This window comes from Typopeltis vanoorti, chromosome 18, assembly GCF_054136105.1.
Source record: "Typopeltis vanoorti isolate ZY-2024b chromosome 18, IOZ_Tvanoo_1.0, whole genome shotgun sequence".
NCBI lineage: Eukaryota > Metazoa > Arthropoda > Arachnida > Uropygi > Thelyphonidae > Typopeltis > Typopeltis vanoorti.
In genome coordinates this window covers 77,048,907-77,069,348 of record NC_143566.1, presented here as the reverse complement: position 1 = coordinate 77,069,348, position 20,442 = coordinate 77,048,907, and the positions used below count along the sequence as shown (strand labels likewise).

Sequence of the window (20,442 nt, the reverse complement as noted above, 5' to 3'; positions counted from 1 at the left end):
GATGTGGTCAACAGACCATATCTGGACTACTGTGTACTGATTTGGTCACCTGTATTCCTAATTAATGAGAGAAGCAAGCTCTGGAAAAAGTTTGGAGGCAGATAACAAGCGTAGTATCAGGACTATGGAATACTGATTATGAAGATATGTTAAGTGAATGTAAATTGCAGATTCTAGTATATAGGTAGAGAAGAGGAGAACAAATTGATTGAGACATAAATTGTTAAGAAGTGCTTATCAGGCAGATACCTAGAATATTTTTCAAAGGGTTGAGGGAGGGAAGAGGGATAGAGACAGGAGGTTATCCTATAGTTGTATAAAGGCATGATGCATAAGAGAGTGCAGCATGACTTTTTTGCATGGAGTGGAATGGATTGCCGAATGGGGTAGTGAGTGCACTCATCATTGAACCAATTTAAGATGAGGTATGATAAACATTATCTCTATTAGAATGCATCTTACTATTGCCTCCCTTGATGAGTCTTAACTCCAGGAGGTGTTTGTATAATAATAATAAAAATGAAAACCACTTACATCACTATCCAGTTCAGACTCATCAGTTTCACTACCTGCTAATTCTCTTTTCTTAATAGAAATGTTAATGTCTTTTAAATATACTGGTTGAAATGGAGATGGATCTTGAATTTCTGGCAATGAAAAAGTACGAAAATGAAGTGTTTTGGTATTGCTATTGGGCATTCTCTTTAAGTCCTCTTCTGAATAACTTTTCGCTTTCAATGGAAGATTATCATCAAATGATGTTCGAACTAATGTTCTAGTGACACCAAATTCTGTTAATCTATCAGGTTTATAACTTAAAGTGAAAACACTTGTGGAATTTACTAGTTCCCTCTCCACATCTTTTGTAGAGTTGGATTTTATGGTTGGATTTTTCATCTCAGAATATTTGTAAACTAGTATTTCATTTTTGGACTGTTTATTTGTATTTTCATCTGGAATAGCAAATGAATTTTTTTCTTTATGAGGATACAAAGCACAAACATGGTTATCTGAAAAATTTTGCTTTCTTTCAGATGAATTATATTCAGCTCTTGTAACATACAAATGTTCATCTGTGCTACTTGCAATAAAATGAGAAAGATCGCACTGAATGCATTTGTCAGCTTTAGTTATTGCAGGACATATATCTGGAAAGTTTTTTACGTCATTGCTATTATTTACATATATCTCATTTGCTTGCACATTTTTAGTAAAACTTGTAACTTCTGAAAATGTTTGGCTAACTTCATCTACAGAGTGAGAATTTGTTACTCTTTCCACCTCCTTAAGCTTGCTATTTAATGCAGTTTCAGTTAAAATTGATTCCTGGCCAGGCTCATCGTAATGGTCATAATTTTTCTCTGAATCATTTGCATTACACCGAAGAAAAGGGAAAACTTTACAGCAATTGTTGCTATTTTGACTGTTTTTTTCTGGGACATAATTTTTTGAACAAAGAATCACATTTGGTAGTGGCTCAGTTACGGTGTTACTTGGATTCACTATATTACATGCTTTATTCAATGAACAAAGTGAAGGCAAGGCTAGAGAATTATTCTCAGAAGAGTTACTATTTTTATCTGATGAGGAACCATTATGCTTTATGAACACTGAATCTTGAGGCACACAGTCAGGTTTTAACAAGGGAAATGAAGAAATATGATTAAGCAAAATGTTTTTATTGGGATTAGTGATATCATCAGATGATAAAGATTCGGAACTTTTACAAATGTGAATTGCTGTTAGCTGCATTGTTTTACCAAAACCATTGTCTCCACACTGATTTGCTTCTTCACATACTTTTTCGTTAGTATTAGCTGACACACTGCCATAATCGTTGTGGTTACTGTTATCAACAGAAATGGAATCTGAAGTACTATGTATCCAATTTTCTGGTTGACTTTTATAATCTAATCTAGGAAAACTGCAGCCATTATTTAAAACATCAGAGTCATGCTGAAAGACCTCGGCAATAGCGCTTTGTGCATTTCTTTCTGCCTGACAACAAATGTCAATATTATCTAATATATTCTGATTAGGTATATTTTCAACAGCCACTGGTGTATTTTTTACATTTAATTCCACATTTTGGGAAAGTATGTTTTCATTTGAATTTACTAAAGTACTGAAACTACATTTTTCTTCAAGATCTTTGTTATTCACAGTGCTATTACTAGATTGATTGGTTGGAACATTAAATGAAGTGGTTATAAGTCTCCTTAACCTTTGGTTACCTTGTTGAGAAACAGGTGCTGAATATGGTCTTTTTCTGTATACAACGACTTTATCTGCAGCACTTGTAGCTTCCATACTTGATGCTGTTTCTTCTAAAGGTAAATTTTTAAGGGCTGTAACAAATGAATCTGCTTTCCATCTAGATCGTGAAGAGAAATTATCATTTATGCTATCAGGCTGAGATGGTAATGAATGCAACTCTTTTTTGTTATATTCAGGAAATGCATTACCAAGTTCTTCCTGTTTACTATTTTCAAGTTTTTTCATTTCTGATTCATAGGCTTCTTTACATTTTTCTTTTAATTTATTTCTAAGTTTCTGGGTATGTTTTTCTATATGTAGTAGCCCAAACTGAATATTTTCTTTGTTGAAATTCAGGTTTGCTGGTGGTCTTGACTTCATTCTTTCTAAGATAGCTTTTCTTTCATTATAGTTTTGAAGCCGTATTTTCTGAATAGGCGAGATGTTTTTTTGCAAATTGATTCTGTTCTTCAAATCACAGGACTGTGGTCTAGGAAGGCGAACCACATTTTCTTTCTTTTCCAATTTGATGACATTTTCAATTTTTTCATTTTGTACTGGGAGAAGAGGCATAAAGTTACTCATAAACTGTAAAGAATAGCAATCATCAAGTGATAAGTTATCATCTAAAGATTGTGGACAGTGCTGAAGAATTGGAAAATTTGCTTCCTTTGGTAAAATGGGTATTTTACAATCCTGCCCAGCTTCGTTTAACATTTCATTAGAATTCATTACATTTTCATTTTTAGAATATTTATTTGCTTCTGATACTTCATATTCAAGAGAAGGTAAATTACTTTTTAAGGATGTACCAATGACATTTTTCCAGCCTTCTTCTTTTGCTCTCTCTAACCTATCATTTCGTTGCTTCTCCAGAAGTTTATGATGCTTATTGTTATTTTCGTGTTTCTTTTTTGGATCACCTTTAGTTTTTTGCTTTTCATAATGAATGTTTTCTGACCTTTTACACTTTTCATATGGTTTCATAGCCACTTTTGATTTCTTAACAGCAACTGATAAGCCATACTTGGCTGATGGATTAGAAATTTTATCTCGATTAAGATCCCTTTTTAAGGGCACATTATGCCCATTTGAAATTGTTGGAAATGATGGATGCAAATCATTCTGATGAAGAACTGTATGACTAAACTCTTCTTTGATTTGTGTTTCACTTAAAAATTTTTTAATTCTTTTAACAATAAATGGTTTCTTTAAGATAGCATTAACAGATGGACGATCTCTGGGATTTCTTTTGAACAAATGGTTAATTAAATTCCTGAGTTCAAAACTGTAATGTTGTGGCACTGGTGGATACGAACCACGAATTATTTTAAGCACTAAATTTTTCATATTTTTTGCTTCAAAAGCATGCTTCAAGGTGACAAGTTCATAAAGTACACAACCTAATGACCAGATATCACTTTTGTTATTATAAGGCTTATTTTCACATATTTCTGGGGATAAATAATATGGAGTTCCTATACAAGTTCTTGCAAGTTCTGAAGTACTATTTAATACTCTGGATATTCCAAAATCTCCTAATTTCACGATACCACATTTTGTCAAAAATATATTTTGAGATTTTAAATCGCGATGTAATATTTTACGATCATGTACATGCTTGACAGCAAGGCATATCTGAACAAACCAGTCAATAATTTTCTCTTCTGAAAATGGGACCTCATTTTGTGAATTGATATGCGAGTAAAGGTCTCCTCCATCACAGTAATCCATAACAATATACAAATTTCCATTTTCTTCAAAAGACTCTCTGTACGTAACAATATTTGGATGCTGCATTTTCGAAAGTACTTCCACTTCATTTCTTGCTTCTTCTCGTTCTTTGGCTGACATTCGGGAAATGTTAATCTCCTTAAGAACATACAGTGATCCTGTTTGTTTAGTTTTAACTAAAAAAGCTGTACCAAATGATCCTTCGCCCAGTTTTTTAAGTATTTTATATCTTTCCATTCTGATAACTTATTTTTAATTTATATAAAAATTTAATGCTGTTTGTTTGCAATGCAGCTTTGATACAAAATCTTCCATCAAATGACATTTAAATTAACAAGCCCTCATGTACAATTATCCCTAATGATATTTCACTTTGTTCATTGTATTATTAACTCTAATTTCATTAATGAGGCAGGTTTCACAAAATAATTTCGATCATCACGACTAAGTATAAGGCAAGGCACATTCTCGTGTAATGCATAGACTGACAGGTAACAGTATGCTTTGCTCTTGGCAAAGGGGCAAAATATTAAGAAAGTAAAAATCTTTAGATCTGGTTAAAAACAAACCCACACGCATGATGTACACAAAATATTTCAAGTAAACTTAAACAGAATCCTCTTCTTGTTTACAAACCTCCTACGACAACTAATGGACCAGATAAGGTACGAGAGTATAATAGCCGTTGGAGGGCATGCGCGAAACAGATTGACAGTGGCGGCGGTTTTCGCACGAGATGCAGAAAAGTGGTAAGTGTTTACCTTTAATATAATTTTGCAATATATCCAAGGATCGATGAAGATGTTAAAGTCGTTTATGCAATTTTAGTTTTATATCTTCTGTACGGTATCATATTGTGGTAATGAACTGAGATGTTATTATAAATCGAGAAAAGCAATTTGATAGCTCTCCATAATGTGTTAATAATTTCCATCCTTAAAATCTCTTGTATTGTATTTAATTTATATTATAACTTGCCGATTGCTGTACTTTCATAGACTTTTTTGAACTAGTCCAGAATCATCTGAATGCTGTACTTGCATTAGAACTCCGTTTTGGCAGCCGGTATATCCTGATTTTTGCATTTAGCTCATATTTGACATTTCATGAGGAGCATTCTATTTGAATATGTGCGTATAGGATGGTAACAAAGCCTTTAAATCACCCTGAAATAGAAGAAACACTCCTTAATTTGATTTTTTTTTTGATATGTTAAGGGTTAGTAAATAAGAGTATCCTTAGTGAATTACATTTCATCATTCATTCCATTGACCCTTTATGAGTATTTTGAAAAACAAATAAATAAAAAATCATGGGCTGACCAAATAAATGTACACACTGCAAAAGAATGTGATAAGACTATTAGGTTTATGTAATTCGAGAAAAAAAACCAAAAATTAGATTAAAAACAAAGTAGTATGCGCATTAAAAACGAAACTGGATTTATGTGATGAACTTCAGAAAATTCCCTTTCATTCTGAAAATAAAGGAGAGAACAGAAGTAATATGTGATCATTATTTCTTACCCTTCATTTTCATATTTGTTAAACTCAGATCATTTGATAGTAGCTGATATTTACAAATTCGTACGAATGGATACAGTAATTATGGTGAAAATTATCATAAAGTTAGATTTCGAATTCCTTGATGAACATAAAAAGAATACATGGAGTGTTATACATTCATAGATGAGAAAGGCAGATAGGAATGATAAAAATCAACTTTTAAGAAATATTACCAGTAGTAATAAATTGCCTAAAAACGAATAGAAAACGTTTCTATTAAATTTGATCAAACTTATCATACCAACTTCTTATTCTCCTCTTTCATTTGGCTTACCACTTTATTTTGGAATAGCCTTCTCTATACCATTTTTCCTAGTGTTTACAGCCTCTGGCTCTTCTTCAACAAAGTCCTTCTTTCTCTCTGATCATAAACACTGATTAATTTTATGTCCATAAAATTTTTGCCCAGTTATCAAGGGCATCATCAGTATGAAATTCAAATTATACAAGCACAAGTGACAAATATGTAGTTTGCACATTCTCATTCAACAAAGAGAATGTGTAAGTAACATGTAGGGCCAGAAAAGTACTTTCGAACATGCCTCTCTAAGTAACTTACGTGTAACTCTCACATTCTCATTGTCAAATGTTTGTTTTATCATTGTATTTCACCATACTCAAATACTTTGAACTGCATAGATTACTTCCTACTTCACAAAACTGTGAAATCCTCTGTTTCGAATGTCAAAACCCCCTTTGTCTTGCTAAACTGGATACAGATAATGAACTTTTATTTGCCAAGATTCAATTATAATTTCACAAAAAAAAGAAAGTAAAAGCACTTCAAACCAAATCTGAAAAAATCCCACTTGGAGACTAAAAACAGCATATTAGAATGAGATCAGTCAATGTCTAAAAGAAAGACAAAACAAGGAGGAAGTTAATGTTGAAAATGAATCAATCTTTTTGAAACTGGTTCAGCAGACAGATTTTTAGAAAAAAATTTGTCTGCTAAAACAATAAACAATAAAATCAAATAATCACTCGATGATGCCTGAGATAAGGAGATTATGGGAGCTGAAAAGATCTAAAGACCATCTGAATAAATTATATGGTGTATAATGACCAAAATAGAATATATTACAGAAGTCTTCAAAATCAGGTATGCAGGATACTGACATGATTGACTGAATGATAAAGCAGGCAAATGTACAGAAGCCTATTTACATCACGACTCCAAATTTTTCTCCTCTACAGTTAGAGATTATTAAACACTATGTTCCTTCACCACTCACCATGAAAAATTCTAAAGACAAGGTAACTGGTAATAGTAGAGAAATGGAACACATCTGATACAATCTAATATCTTTAAAGAAGAAAGCTTTCAATCATATATACTAACCGATGAAAGATACAGCACCATAATTCTAGAGGAAAAAGTAATTCTTTCACTTTTAATATAATTAACGGCTATATTTTAGCCTGTTTTTGTTTAGGAGGGTCCCTTATATTTAATACATTGGCTAACATAACTCAAAAGGGGTATATATATATAATTTAGGACATTACGGGTGAGTGTAGAAGGCAATTATGGCAGAATAAAAAATGTTGAAAAATTATGTACATACCTTGATTTTGGTTTAAAGATGCCTTCTAAATCCAAGCTGTTGTGGAAGGGGGGAAGAGAGGGAAAGCCTTTCCCCCCCCCTTCCACAACAGCTTGGATTTAGAAGGCATCTTTAAACCAAAATCAAGGTATGTACATAATTTTTCAGCATTTTTTATTCTGCCATAATTGCCTTCTACACTCGCCCGTAATGTCCTAAATTATATATATATATACCCCTTTTGAGTTATGTTAGCCAATGTATTAAATATAAGGGACACTCCTAAACAAAAACAGGCTAAAATATAGCAGTTAATTATATTAATAGTGTTTTAGAGGAGTAGCATGGGAATTTCCCAGAAATTATACTTAATTCTTTCACTTAATCAAATGAAATCATCAAATGCTGGAATTAATGAAATACCCACAGAGCTTTATAACAATGGTGGACATGATCTAATTAAACAACTAACCAAACTTTTCTTCAATATTCTTTCTTTTCATTGAGATTATCCCAAATGATTGGAAAAGAGGCAAAATCTTGCATGTGCATTAAAAAAAAAAAATGGTGTTCAAAAATTTAGTAATTATGGACCAGTTATTCATCTTTGCCAGTTGCACTATGGAGTTGCCATTATATACAGTGTCATACCTGAAGTTATGCAATGCATTCCTTGATATTTGCATAACTTTAGGAGTTTATATTTTTGAGATGAGTAGAAACAGAAACCAAACACCACAATTAGTTTCATGTTGTGAAGATATATTTGAGATAAAAAGAAAGAGTAAATCAAACTGACATCAGAGACTAGTCATGAGAAGTACACACTATTGCACACAGCTCATCCCTTAAACTGATTCAATGTGTCCACATTCACAAAACATTCATGCAATGCATTCCACTCATCAACCACTCTCCATGCAAAGAACCTACTCCTCACTCTGCTCACACCATTCTTATACACTTTCCAGGGATGGTTTATTGTTCTGTCCCTCCACTCCCATTCTATGAAAACTTTTCTGCATGTTTACCTGATAACAACCCCTGACAAACTTATGTGTCTGTCGTATCCCCCCCCCCCATTCTGTTCCTCTTCACAAGGCTTTGCAGTTTGCATTCTTTCAATCTGTATTTACACCCCACGTTCCAGAGACCACTTACCACTTTTGCGAATCTTGACTCTTTCTAATATTCTCGTTACCATGAAAACCCGGTGACCAAATCTATGCACAATAATATGAAGCTTGATCAAGGCCTTACAATGGAATCCAACCTTTTCTTTTTGCATATCAAGATCCTCTGCATCATTGCCATTATCTGATGTGATGACTTCACAACTTGTGCAATGTGGTCCTGAATTTCAGGTCTGTCCACCACCACCACTTCCAAATCTCTCATATCTTCTACCTCCTTTAGAAGTTTCTCCACCAAATGTATTATCACTTGGTTAGGAAACTATTGGCCTATACTTTGCATCTCATCATTGCTTACCAAATTTAAAAACCTTACATTTTGTAACATTGAACTGACAGTTCCATATTGTTCCCCACTCATACAATCTATTCAAGTCCTCCTGTAAGGTCACAACATTTGCTTGACTCTGTATTGCTCTTCCCAATTTTGCATCATCTGCAAACAATTGCATATCATCAGTTAAACCAATTCCAGTATTGTTAATATACAAATTAAACGAAAATGGCCCCAGTACAGACCACTAGTGACTTTCCTCTTTTGAGATACTGCACCCCACCATATATAACTTTCTGATACCTATCTGACAGCCAATCACAGATCCAACTTGTTAGTCTGTTATCCAATCCCATTCATTTCAGGTTATTTAACAGCTTGTTGTGTGGCAGTCTATCAAAAGGTTTTGCAAAATCAAAGTGTATGCGTCTCCCTTGTCCAAGACATTTGTCACTTGTTATAGCACATAAGTTGGTAAAATGCAGCTGCCTTTTAATAAACCCGTGTTGACAATCACAGAGGATGCTGATGCTATTAACCCATTTCTGTATCTTAGTTCTCTCCAGTACCTTAACCACAACTCCAGATATACAAATTGACCTATAATTTGCAGCCACAACCTTATAATCCTTTATGCAGTGGAACAATTTTACCTTCTTTCCACTCTCTTGGAACTGTGCTGTTGTAAGACTTATTAAGCAGGCATGAAAATGCTACTTCCATTCTCTGGAACATTCCCTTAAGACACTTGGTGATATGTCATCAAATTCTATCACCTAATGACATCAAGCTTATTTATTTTCACATATACCTCCTGCTCACTCAGAGTTAAGCCATCTTCTCATGTGTTCTCTATATTTTAGTTTGTCATGATTTCACCCTGATGAGGATGACACACCCTTATAAATTGTTCACTGTGAATACCTCAATGATGTCTTCTGCAGCAGTTACCATTTTCATCTATTAACATCATTTTACCATAATTCTTCTTCCTTCTACTCAACACATATCTGAAAAAACTCTAGGGTTTTTCTTGGTCTAATTTCTGCTTATACTGTAGTTCAGCTTTTCTTACCAACTGAGTCACTTTCCTGGCTCCTCTTTATACAATTGATTGCTACCATTATTCATCTTCTGTTGCCTCCACAGTAATCTTTTCTTCTAAATTTCATTCTTATCCTTTTATTCATCCATTTGATACCTAATTTATTCATTTGTTTCTTTTGATTTTCGGAATACATTTGCATATCGTTGTTGTTAAATATATTTTGGTCAGTTCTCATGCAGCTTTATCTCTCTCCTGCTTAACACCTCACTCCATTCTATAGCTCCAAGCTGTCTCCTAAGATTTTCACAATCATCAGCCTTCTATCTAATTCTACATTTATCCATTCTTCACAGAAGTCTTCATATGGCTAGTCACAACCCAGTGATCCTTTCATGATCACTCTTACCAAATGGATGGAAGTGCAAAACCCCACTCACAATCGCATCCTCTGATGGAATGATCAAATCTAAAACTCTCACTCCTCATGTGTCCTCCTTTACATGCTGCCTTAGATAGTTGTCTCTCAAGAAATTTATTTTCCTTATTCCCAAATGCTCTCTCATCATTTCAATTTATATTGCCATAATTAAAATCACTGTTCCTTTGTTCGCTAACCAAGTTGTATATACACTTCTTCATCACCACATTCCTTAACCTATAGCAGCATCACTGAATAGATCAACTGTCTTCAGCAGCAGTTACCAATCTCCTACTTTTATCCATTAACATCATCTTGCCTAATCATTCTTCTTTCAACTTGCCACTTATTTATAAAAACCCCTGAGGGTTTATCTTGGCCAGGTTTGCTCATTTCTGTTCATATTGCACTTTTGCTGTCCTTACCAACTGAGTCATTCTCCTGACCTGCTCTTTATATTCTTCGTGCAACTGATTATTACCATCATTCATCTTGTGCTGCCTCCAAATTGCCTCCTTTTTCTTCTTCCAGATTTCATGCTTAACCCTTCATTCGTCCACTTGACACTTACCTTATTGACCATTTTGACCTTCAGAATTTATTCACACATTTATGCTATTAAATATTTCCTTGTCAGTTCTTCAGCAGGATTTATTTTCTTTCCACTCAACTCTTCATTCTATGCTATAGCTCCAAGCTGTTTCTTAAGCTTGTCATAATCACCAGCTTTGTAATTCCACATATACCCTTTCCTCACAGAAGTCTTCTTATGGCTAGCCACAAACCAGTTAGTGAGAGTGATCATAAGGTAATCACCTTATGATCACTCTCACTAACTGGATATAAGTGCGAAACCCCACTCACAATGATGAAATCATCAGTGAGTGGGGTTTCGCACTTATATATTTCATTCCTTGCATGCCCATTAAATACTACCTAAGATAGTCGTCTCTCAAGAAATTCATTTTCTTTATCTCCAGATTCTGTCTCTGTATTCCACTCTATATTGCCATAATTAAAATTAATTTTTCCCTGTTCACTAACCCAAGTTGCTTATACATTTTTTCATCACGTCTCTCTACATTCTCTAGTCTAGCAATATCCAACTAAATATCTCTTCCTATAAACCTCCATCTCATACCATACTGACTCAAATGCATCCCATACATTCACATGCTCTGCACCCTTCTCACACAGCACTGCGAACATACTATTCATGCCCTCTGTCTCATCTCACCATTATTATACCTAAGCAACACACCAACCACACTGTTATCCTTCACTCTCATCAGCAATCTCTGATATCCACTATCAGAGATTGACTCAAAAATAGTCTATCACTATTTTTGAGTCATTTATTATTATTATTATTACCCAAGACCTCATGGAGTCAACGACTCATCTGGGAGGTCCTTTTATTACACACACAGCTCATCATACCTTGCTTTGAACACATTCAAACTCTCTGCAGACACCACACTCTCAGGCAAGGCATTCCAATCGTTTACAACTCTGCATGAAAAAAACCTGCCTCTCACTCCCCTACTCACACCTTTTTTATACAGTTTCCAGGGATGACCTCTGGTTCTCCCCCGATCTCCCACTATTTTCTGTAGAACTTCTCCAGCATTGATCCTATAACAACCCCTTACCAACTTGTAAGGAGTTGTTATAGGATCTATCGTATCTCCCCTCTTCTTTCTGTCCACCAGACTGCAAATTGCATCTCCTCAATCTTTCCTCATACTCGACATTCCAGAGGTCAGAAACTAACTTAGTCAGTTGCCTTTGGACCCTTTCCAACATCTGTTCATCCTTCTGAAAACCAGGTAACCAAATCTGGTCACAATAGTCCATGTGTGGCCTAATCAAAGCTTTATACAACGGAACAAGAATCTCCCTACTTCTACACGTCAGTGTCCTCTGCATCATTCCCAGAAGCCTTTGTGTTGTCTTCACAGTTTTGGCTATGTGTACCCTAAATTTCAGATCCTTATCCACTATCACCCCCAGATCTCTTATTTCTTCCACCTCCAACAATATATCCTCACCAAGCATAAATTCTGCATCCCATCTTTGTTTTCCAAATTTTAAAACCTTGCATTTTGCAACATTGAACTCTCATCCCCATTTCCTGCCCATTCACTCAATTTATTCAAGTCTTCCTGCAAGGTCACAACATCGTCACTACTCTTCATGGTTCGTCCCAACTTTGCATCATCTGCAAACAACTGAATATCTCCATCCAAATCTTCACCTATATCATTAATCTATATCTATAACATTAACCTAAATCTTACCTATATCAGTAATGGCCCTAAAACAGATCCCTGAGGCGCTCCGATAGTGACTTTCCTTTTCCTCGACATCGCTCCCCCCATACACAACTTGTTGATACCTATCAGGCAGCCAATCTCTAATCCAATGCAATTTGTCACCTCTTTCTCTGTTTTCCTTCATTCTAACCTTTTGTCCTCATCCATTCTTATCCACCAAACTTCTCATCTTGCTATGCATATTTTTCATTTCAATTCTCATCCTGATTAACTCATTTTATTAATGAAGGCATCTGTTATTGTCTATTATATGCAGTGTCCTTTCTCCCTATAAAGTTCATAACATGTAATTGCATCCTTTATCAGTCTTGAAAATTTTGCACTCCTTTCTTCATTGAAAACAATCATTCATCTATATATGCCTTTCAAAACATATCAATATCTAATTTAAACACTTGCTCACACTAACCATTTTCAGTATGCTTGTGAACTTTCAACAACTTAGTGTTAAATGTATTAGCGCCAGGATTATCAGTTTTTTAAAATTCCTAAATGTTGCATCTTTTTCTCAAATCACTTGATTAGAAACAGTAATGTGCTTTTTTTATTTTAAAAATTCTATAGTAATCTGCCATGTTTTCCATAATTGCTGGTCAAATGACAGAAACTCGAGCAGCTTTTCTTATGCACGTGACACAGGATTTTTTTAACATTGTCTGTGTGGTATGAAATATTGATTCACTAAGTCCATTCACTTAATTTTACATTATTTGTTTTGGCCAAGTGGTTAGAGTGTCTGCTCTCCAGCCAAAAGGCTGTTGGTTTGAATCCCACCATGGGCATGGATGTTTGTGATTATGTACGAAAATACTAGTGGTGGTGGTGTAGATGATGGTAGTAGTGGTTTGTTGTAGTTGGTGGATTGACGATATCGACGAGTCCTTGTACTCCTTGGAGGTGTCATGTAATGATAATAATGATAAAAATCCTCTGCTCACAACAGCAGAATTTCTTTTAAGACAATATCTTTTCTTTTTCTTTTATTAGAATTCATATTGCAGAGTTTGTTGATTAAAATCTGAAGACAGAAATACTTATGAAGGCTGATAAACTAAGTATAAGAGTTTTCACATAAACATTTATTTACACAGAACTAGCCCAATTTCTAAAGTTGCACTTGCGCGCGCACACACACACACACACACACATTAATGCAAAATTGTGTAAGCTGAATATACATAACTTGATTCATTGTGAAGAATTTATGGAGACAAAAACACATGTTGGAGTGAACTCTAACACGTGTGTGATTTTGTCTCCACAAATTCATCACAATGAATGTTAACCACCATGTAACCTTAAAAAAGGAATGCATAACTTTAGTATTACTGTACTTGGAAGAGTAAGAAAAGAGGGACAGGAAAGAGTTATCTGGTATTCTGATGAATAAATGAACAGTATAGCAAATACTTCAGAATCTCTTCCACCATTAGAATTGGAAAAAAGATGATAGTTGGAGTTGCAGTGCTAAAATCACTATTGATAATGAATTGATTGAATTCATCATTATTGATGATGACTTCACGTTCATCATTATTGATGAAGACTTTTTCAAACATGAACTACAAGTTTCAGCAGTTGTATTGCTGAAACTTCTAGTTCATGTTTGAAAAATTGAAGTGATCACTGTGATTTTCAAAATTTTTTGATAGGTAGAAACAGCAGTTGAATGTTACAGAACATGTCAGTCAAATGTACTACCTCATTCCCCTCAGGATATTTTGGGTTGTGGTCAGAAAACTTTGAAAAACACTTGTGTGAAACAATATTTATGTGGTTTCATTTTTGTTGGTCACATGCTTGTAATCTAGTAACTTCAGTTGTAGAAAATGTAGTGAATCAGCAAAGAAGTTGCATTTATTAATATCTTGATGTATATATTTTTAGCACAACCTGAAAAGCAAATCTGAATTTCAGAAATTAACATGTGAGTATATTTGAGATATTGAAGATATTCATGCAGAACATCACTTCTAAACTTTTTTGAAGAAGAAGAAAAGAAAAAAAACTGTTGAAAGGACGCAAAAAAAAAAAATACTTATTTATCAATACCAGCATTTCAGGAATGCTTGTTATACTGTTTGAATTGATTTGCCTGCAAGGTTTTTATATAAGAAAAACATGAATGGATGATGCTGACTGGAAAATACTATCTGTATTTTCCATGAAGATAGTCAAGACAAGAAAAGGAAGTGCTCTTGATGATAAAGGAATCATCTACTCATGTTGATGCTCATAATCATTATCAGCTATTGTCAATCCACTGCTGGATGAAGGACTTTCCAAGATTAGTCTAAAACTGTCTGTCCATGGCTCTCCTTTCTCATGTCACTCCTGCATATCTGATTATATCATCAATCCACAGTGATTTATGTTGGCGTCGTGGTCATTTTTTCCTCTCGTGGAATCCAATCCACTACTTCTTTTGTCCATCATCGATCTTGTCTTCAAGCAATATGCCTAGCCCATTGCCATTTCAGATGTTTCACCCTTCCTATGATGACAGAGACTTTTGTTGGTTTCTTATTCACGTATTCCTTTTGTGATCTAGTCTTGTAATACCAAGCATACTTCTATCCATACTAAATTGTGTTCTTAATTTTTGAATCATTTAGTATCCATGATTCACAGCCATATGTCTATAGGAAGAATACATTGGTTAAAAACTTTTCTCTTCAGGCATAATGGTAGTTGGCTTTTGAATATTGAATGTAATTTTCTAAATGCTTTCCACCCAAGCATCGTGCATTTTTTAATTTTGTCCATGATATTTTGTTCCATTGATATCTGTTGTCCTAGGTCAGGGCTGTCCAAAGCACTGCCCGTGGTGCGATTTTGTGTGGCCTACTTGTGGGTTTTGATTTTCACAAGCGAAAAAAGAAAATAACAATTTGAATTGAATGTGTATTAGATATTTTAATTATATCACTAATCGATAATTTCGATGTTGATAATTTTATTTGGTGTTTTTACATCACTATATACCCACATATTTTTCAAATATTAGATCTGTCAAAGAAGCGTTCTTACACTGTTTTGTTCCAACATGCATTCTCCGGGTGCTCACTAAGAACTTGAGTGCGCAATTAGTGTTGTTCGTTTGTTCAGCTTTTGAGGTTGTGTCACTGCTGCTCACCAAATTACTAGATATGCATTGTGATGCAGCTCTTGGATTACCTTGTTCCTAAGTATATGCAATGATCTACTTGTTTAATTTCCTCATTATTGATTTTTATTATTTCTGGTTGGACATAGCTAATGAAGATAACTTGGGTCTTTAGGTTTATCTTTAGATCAGCTGTTTTGCTAGCGATTTGGAGTTCATGGATACAAGTCTGTAATTCATGCGCAGTTGAAGTAAAGATAACTATGTCATCTGCAAAAGTGTAGATGGTTTAAATATCTTCCATTTATCTTCAGACCTTTCCCTTCCCAATCCAGAAGTTTGAATATTTCTTCTAGTCACACTGAATAATTTTGGAGATATTGTGTCACTCTGTCTTATACCCAGTGGTGAGCTATAACGGGCTCGCTCAAGCCCTTTGTTACATTTTTCTCAAATTTACGAGCCCCTTGTTCTTCTTGTTTAATAATCTTGTAGAACTAGAAAATATCACTGCAGAATGTATGCATGCTTTTTTGATAATTTTAAAAAATCATCTCATTGCATTTTGTTCTGATGGAGCTAGTGTAATGTTAGGAAACAAATGAGGTGTTGTAATCAAACTTCTACAAAAATTTCCCAACATTGTGATATGGCATTGCGTAGCTCATCGTTTACAATTAGCATTAGATGATTTGATAAAAAACATTAAAGAAATAAATCATTTTGAAATATTTATGGTTGAAGTATATGCTTTTTATCACCAAAAATTCAATGAGAATTAAATAAGATTGCAAAGACCTTCGAAATTTTAAAGATCGGTCGTGTGTTTGGACCACAGTGGGTAGCTTGCAGTTTACAAATGGCTCTTGCTGTGTGGAGAAATTACCCAGCTTTATGCAAGCATTTTGCATCGCACGATAAATATAAGGGCTTTTTAAACCGACTTCTATTTGGAATTTTTGAAAAATCTAGCATTAATGATTGATATCCTACAGGAATATCATATCTGTCAGAGCTCTACAAAGTCGCTATATAAGTATTATAAGGGCTAATTTAGTTCTTTTTTTTTTGCTCGACGATGTGAGCCCTTTGTTAAAATTTCCATAGCTCACCACTGCTTATGCCTCTCTGTATTTCCACAGTAGAGATGTTTCCATTGAAATGAATTGCTGCTGTGGCATTGTTGTATGCTGATTTGATGGTCCTGATGTGTGGCTTATCCACTTGTTGGTTTCGTAATGCTTTAAGTATTGCACAAGTTTTTACTGAATCAAAGGCTTTCTCATAATCAATAAAACCAAGTTATAATGGTAACTGACATTCATTAAACCTTTCAATAATCTGCTTATTTTGTTCGTTTTGTAAACCACTGATAGCAGTCGGTAATTTGTCAAGTCTTCTACCTCACCTTTTTTATGTCAGAGGCAGCCCTCTTCCATGTTCTTGGTACATCATTTTTCTTCAGGCATAAAAGTAAATAGTTTTGCTAAGAGTTTGTAGAGTATTTCTCCATTTGTTTTTAGAAGTTCAGCTATAACTCAATTCAGCTTAATGACATCAAGCAGGGTCTATCATGAGTTTAATCCTTTATCCGAGTGTGAGCAAACAAAGTTTGCGCCTGAAAATATCTTCAGGACTGAATATAGTGTTGTACTGCCTAACTGGGGTAAGGCAGTACAACACTGAGCAACTCGTAACAAAGGTGAACCAAGCTAACAACACTCCTATCCCGGTATCTCCCATAATGCAAAACACAACTCTTTGCGGATATGTATAATTATGCATTAAGGGATTGGCCACTATCCAGACAAGTTTCGACCTTTATTGAGGTCTCTTCAGTGGGAGCCAGGCCCAGAGGTGGAGATACCAGGCAGAAGCAATAGCGAGGTCATATTTACCTATAGGAGTTGCCAAAAGGTGTGCCACCTTTTTTTATTAAATTACTCTGAATTTAGAGAAAGATGTTGAAAGTTTATTTTTTACTTGGTTAGACTATAATAAATTTAGTTTAATCGTTTATCCAAGTGTGAGCAAACAAAGTTTGCGCCTGAAAATATCTTCAGGACTGAATATGGTGTTGTCTACCTTACTGGGGTAAGGCAGTACAACACACCGGGCAACTCATAGCAAAGGTGGACCAAGCTAACAACATTCCTATCCCAGTATCTCCCATATGCAAAACACATCTCCTTGCGGATATGTATAATGTTATGCATTAAGGGATTGGTCAGACTACCCAGACTAGTTTTGAACTTTATTGAGGTCTCTTCAATGGGAGCCAGGCCTAGAGGTGGAGATACCAGGCAGAAGCAATAGCAAGGTCATCTTTACCTATAGGAGTTGCCAAAAGGAGTGTTGTTAGCTTGGTCCACCTTTGCTACGAGTTGCCCGGTGTTGTACTGCCTTACCCCAGTATGGTAGTACAACATCATATTCAGTCCTGAAGATCTTTTCAGGTGCAAACTTTGTTTGCTCACACTTGGATAAAGGATTAAACTAATTTATTATAGTATAACCTAGTGAAAAATAAACTTTCAACATCTTTCTCTAAATCCAGAGTAATTTAATAAAAAAAAAGGTGGCACACCTTTTGGCAACTCCTATAAGTAAAGATGACCTCGTTATTGCTTCTGCCTGGTATCTCCACCTCTGAGCCTGGCTCCCACTGAAGAGACCTCAATAAAGGTCGAAACTAGTCTTGGTAGTGGCCAATCCTTTAATGCATAACATTATACATATCCGCAAGGAGATGTGTTTTGCATTATGGGAGATACTGGGATAGGAGTGTTGTTAGCTTGGTCCACCTTTGCTACGAGTTGCCCGGTGTTGTACTGCCTTACTGGGGTAAGGCAGTACAACACCATATTCAGTCCTGAAGATATTTTCAGGTGCAAACTTTGTATGCTCACACTTAGATAAAGGATTAAACTAAATTTATTATAGTCTAACCAAGTGAAAAATAAACTTTCAATGTCTATCATCAGATTTGCAATTGTTTGTTGATGATGTGAAGATAGGCAGGGCAATCAGGGATGCTACTGATATTCAGCAATTACAAATTATTTGAATAGACTGGAAATCTGGGCAAACGAAAACGGCTGTCAGTTTAATGTTAGTAAGTGTAAAGTTATGCACTTTGGCATGATTAGAGTTCCAATGGCATGTTATATTAGTGGGGTTATGCTACAAGAAACTGAAGAGGCAAGGGATCTTGGTGTATTGGTGGATAAGAATTTAAAGTTCAAATGTCACATAGCGAAAGTTGCAAATACAACTCAGACGATAATTGATATGTTGAAGCGAACCTTGACATGTAAGGATCAGGAAGTAATTTTGCCTCTTTATAAGGCTTTGATAAGACCACACTTGGATTACTATGGTCAGATTTGGTCTCCTGGGGATAAAGAAGCTGTGGAAAAGATGCAAAGAAGAGTAACAAAGATTATATCTGGATTATGGGATTTAGATTACGAGGACAGATTGCGAGTATGTGGATTACAGACTCTGGTTAACAGGAGAAAGGTGATATGATAGAGATCTATAAACTTTTGAATGGGTATTATAGCATTTCAACTGATGAAATTTTTCGTTAAATGGAAGGTGGGGAGAGAGCACGGGGCATCCATGGAAGTTAAATTTATTTGTAGTCAAGAAAGGGGTAAGAGCTAGGTTTTTCTCCCAGAGAGCAGTGAGTGAGTGGAATAATTTGCCCTTACAGGTAGTGAGTGCATCTAGTGTGAATGAATTCAAGGGTAGGTATGATAGCTGGGTTGGGTAATTTACAGCCTACCTTGATGAGTCCTTGACTCCCTGGAGGTCTCCGATAATAATAATAACTCCATCTTCACCTGCAGCTTTTCCATTTTGCAAGCTTTGGATGCTTCACATAACTTCTTCTGGTAGAATCTGTGGTACTTCAGCTATTTCGTGGTTGGTTTCATTTAATTCATCATCCTGATATAATACTGAGTAAAATTTTTCAATTCTTTTTGCTATAGCATATCTATCTCTTGTTATTGTCCCATCTTGTAGTTTGACTGCAACCATCTGTTTATTGCTGTTCATCAATTGCTATTTGACTTTTTTTGAGACAATGATTGTTTTCAATTGTTTGTTGTATGAATTTACAAGTGAATTTTCTTATTTCAATTATTATTATTAATATTACCCAAGACTTCATGGAGTCAAAGACTCATCTGGGAGGTCCTTTTATCACACACATCTCATCATACAGTGTCTTAAACACACTCAAACTCCTTGCAGACACCACAATCTCAGGCAAGGCATTCCAATCATTCACAACTCTGCACGAGAAAATCTACCTCTCACTCCCCTACTAACACCCTCTTTATACAGTTTCCAGGGATGACCTCTGGTTATCCCCTGATCTCCCACTATTCTCTGTAGAACTTCTCCAACATTGATCTTATAACAACCCCTTGCCAACTTGTGGGTCTCTATCATATCTAACCTCTTCCTTCTCTCCACCAGACTCTGCAAATTACATCTTCTCAGTCTTTCCTCATACTCAACATTCCAGAGGTCAGAAACTACCTTAGTCAGTCGCCTTTGGACCCTTTCCAACATCTCTTTATACTTCTGAAAACCCAGTGACCAAATCTGGACACAATAGTCCATGTGTAGCCTAATCAAAGCCTTATACAATGGAACAAGAATCTCCATACTTCTACACGTCAGTGTCCTCTGCATCATTCCCAGAAGTCTGTGTTGTCTTCACAATTTTGGCGATGTGTCCCCTAAATTTTAGATCCCTATCCACTATCACCCCCAGATCTCTTATTTCCTCTACTTCCAACAATATATTCTCACCAAGCATAAATTCTGCATCCCATCTTTGTTTTCCAAATTTTAAAACCTTACATTTTGCAACATTGAACTCACATCCCCATTTGCTTGCCCAATCACTCAATTTATTCAAGTCTTCTTGCAAGGCCACAACATCTT

At 35.2% G+C, this 20,442-nt stretch overlaps 2 protein-coding genes across 2 annotated transcripts in view; one reads left to right on the top strand and one right to left on the bottom strand.

The window, feature by feature from the left end:
* Positions 1-4,631, bottom strand: part of LOC150096826 (uncharacterized) — an 84,617-nt gene extending 79,986 nt beyond the window's left edge. The window contains exon 1 of the mRNA XM_090407842.1: positions 535-4,631. Coding sequence (XP_090263968.1) covers positions 535-4,227 — 3,693 coding nt within the window. The 5' untranslated portion in view covers positions 4,228-4,631. The remainder of the gene's footprint in view (positions 1-534) is intronic.
* Positions 4,632-4,694: 63 nt separating this feature from the next.
* The window catches only part of LOC150096825 (septin-7-like), a 394,847-nt gene continuing 379,099 nt past the window's right edge, over positions 4,695-20,442 (top strand). The window contains exon 1 of the mRNA XM_090407845.1: positions 4,695-4,739. Coding sequence (XP_090263971.1) covers positions 4,727-4,739 — 13 coding nt within the window. The 5' untranslated portion in view covers positions 4,695-4,726. The remainder of the gene's footprint in view (positions 4,740-20,442) is intronic.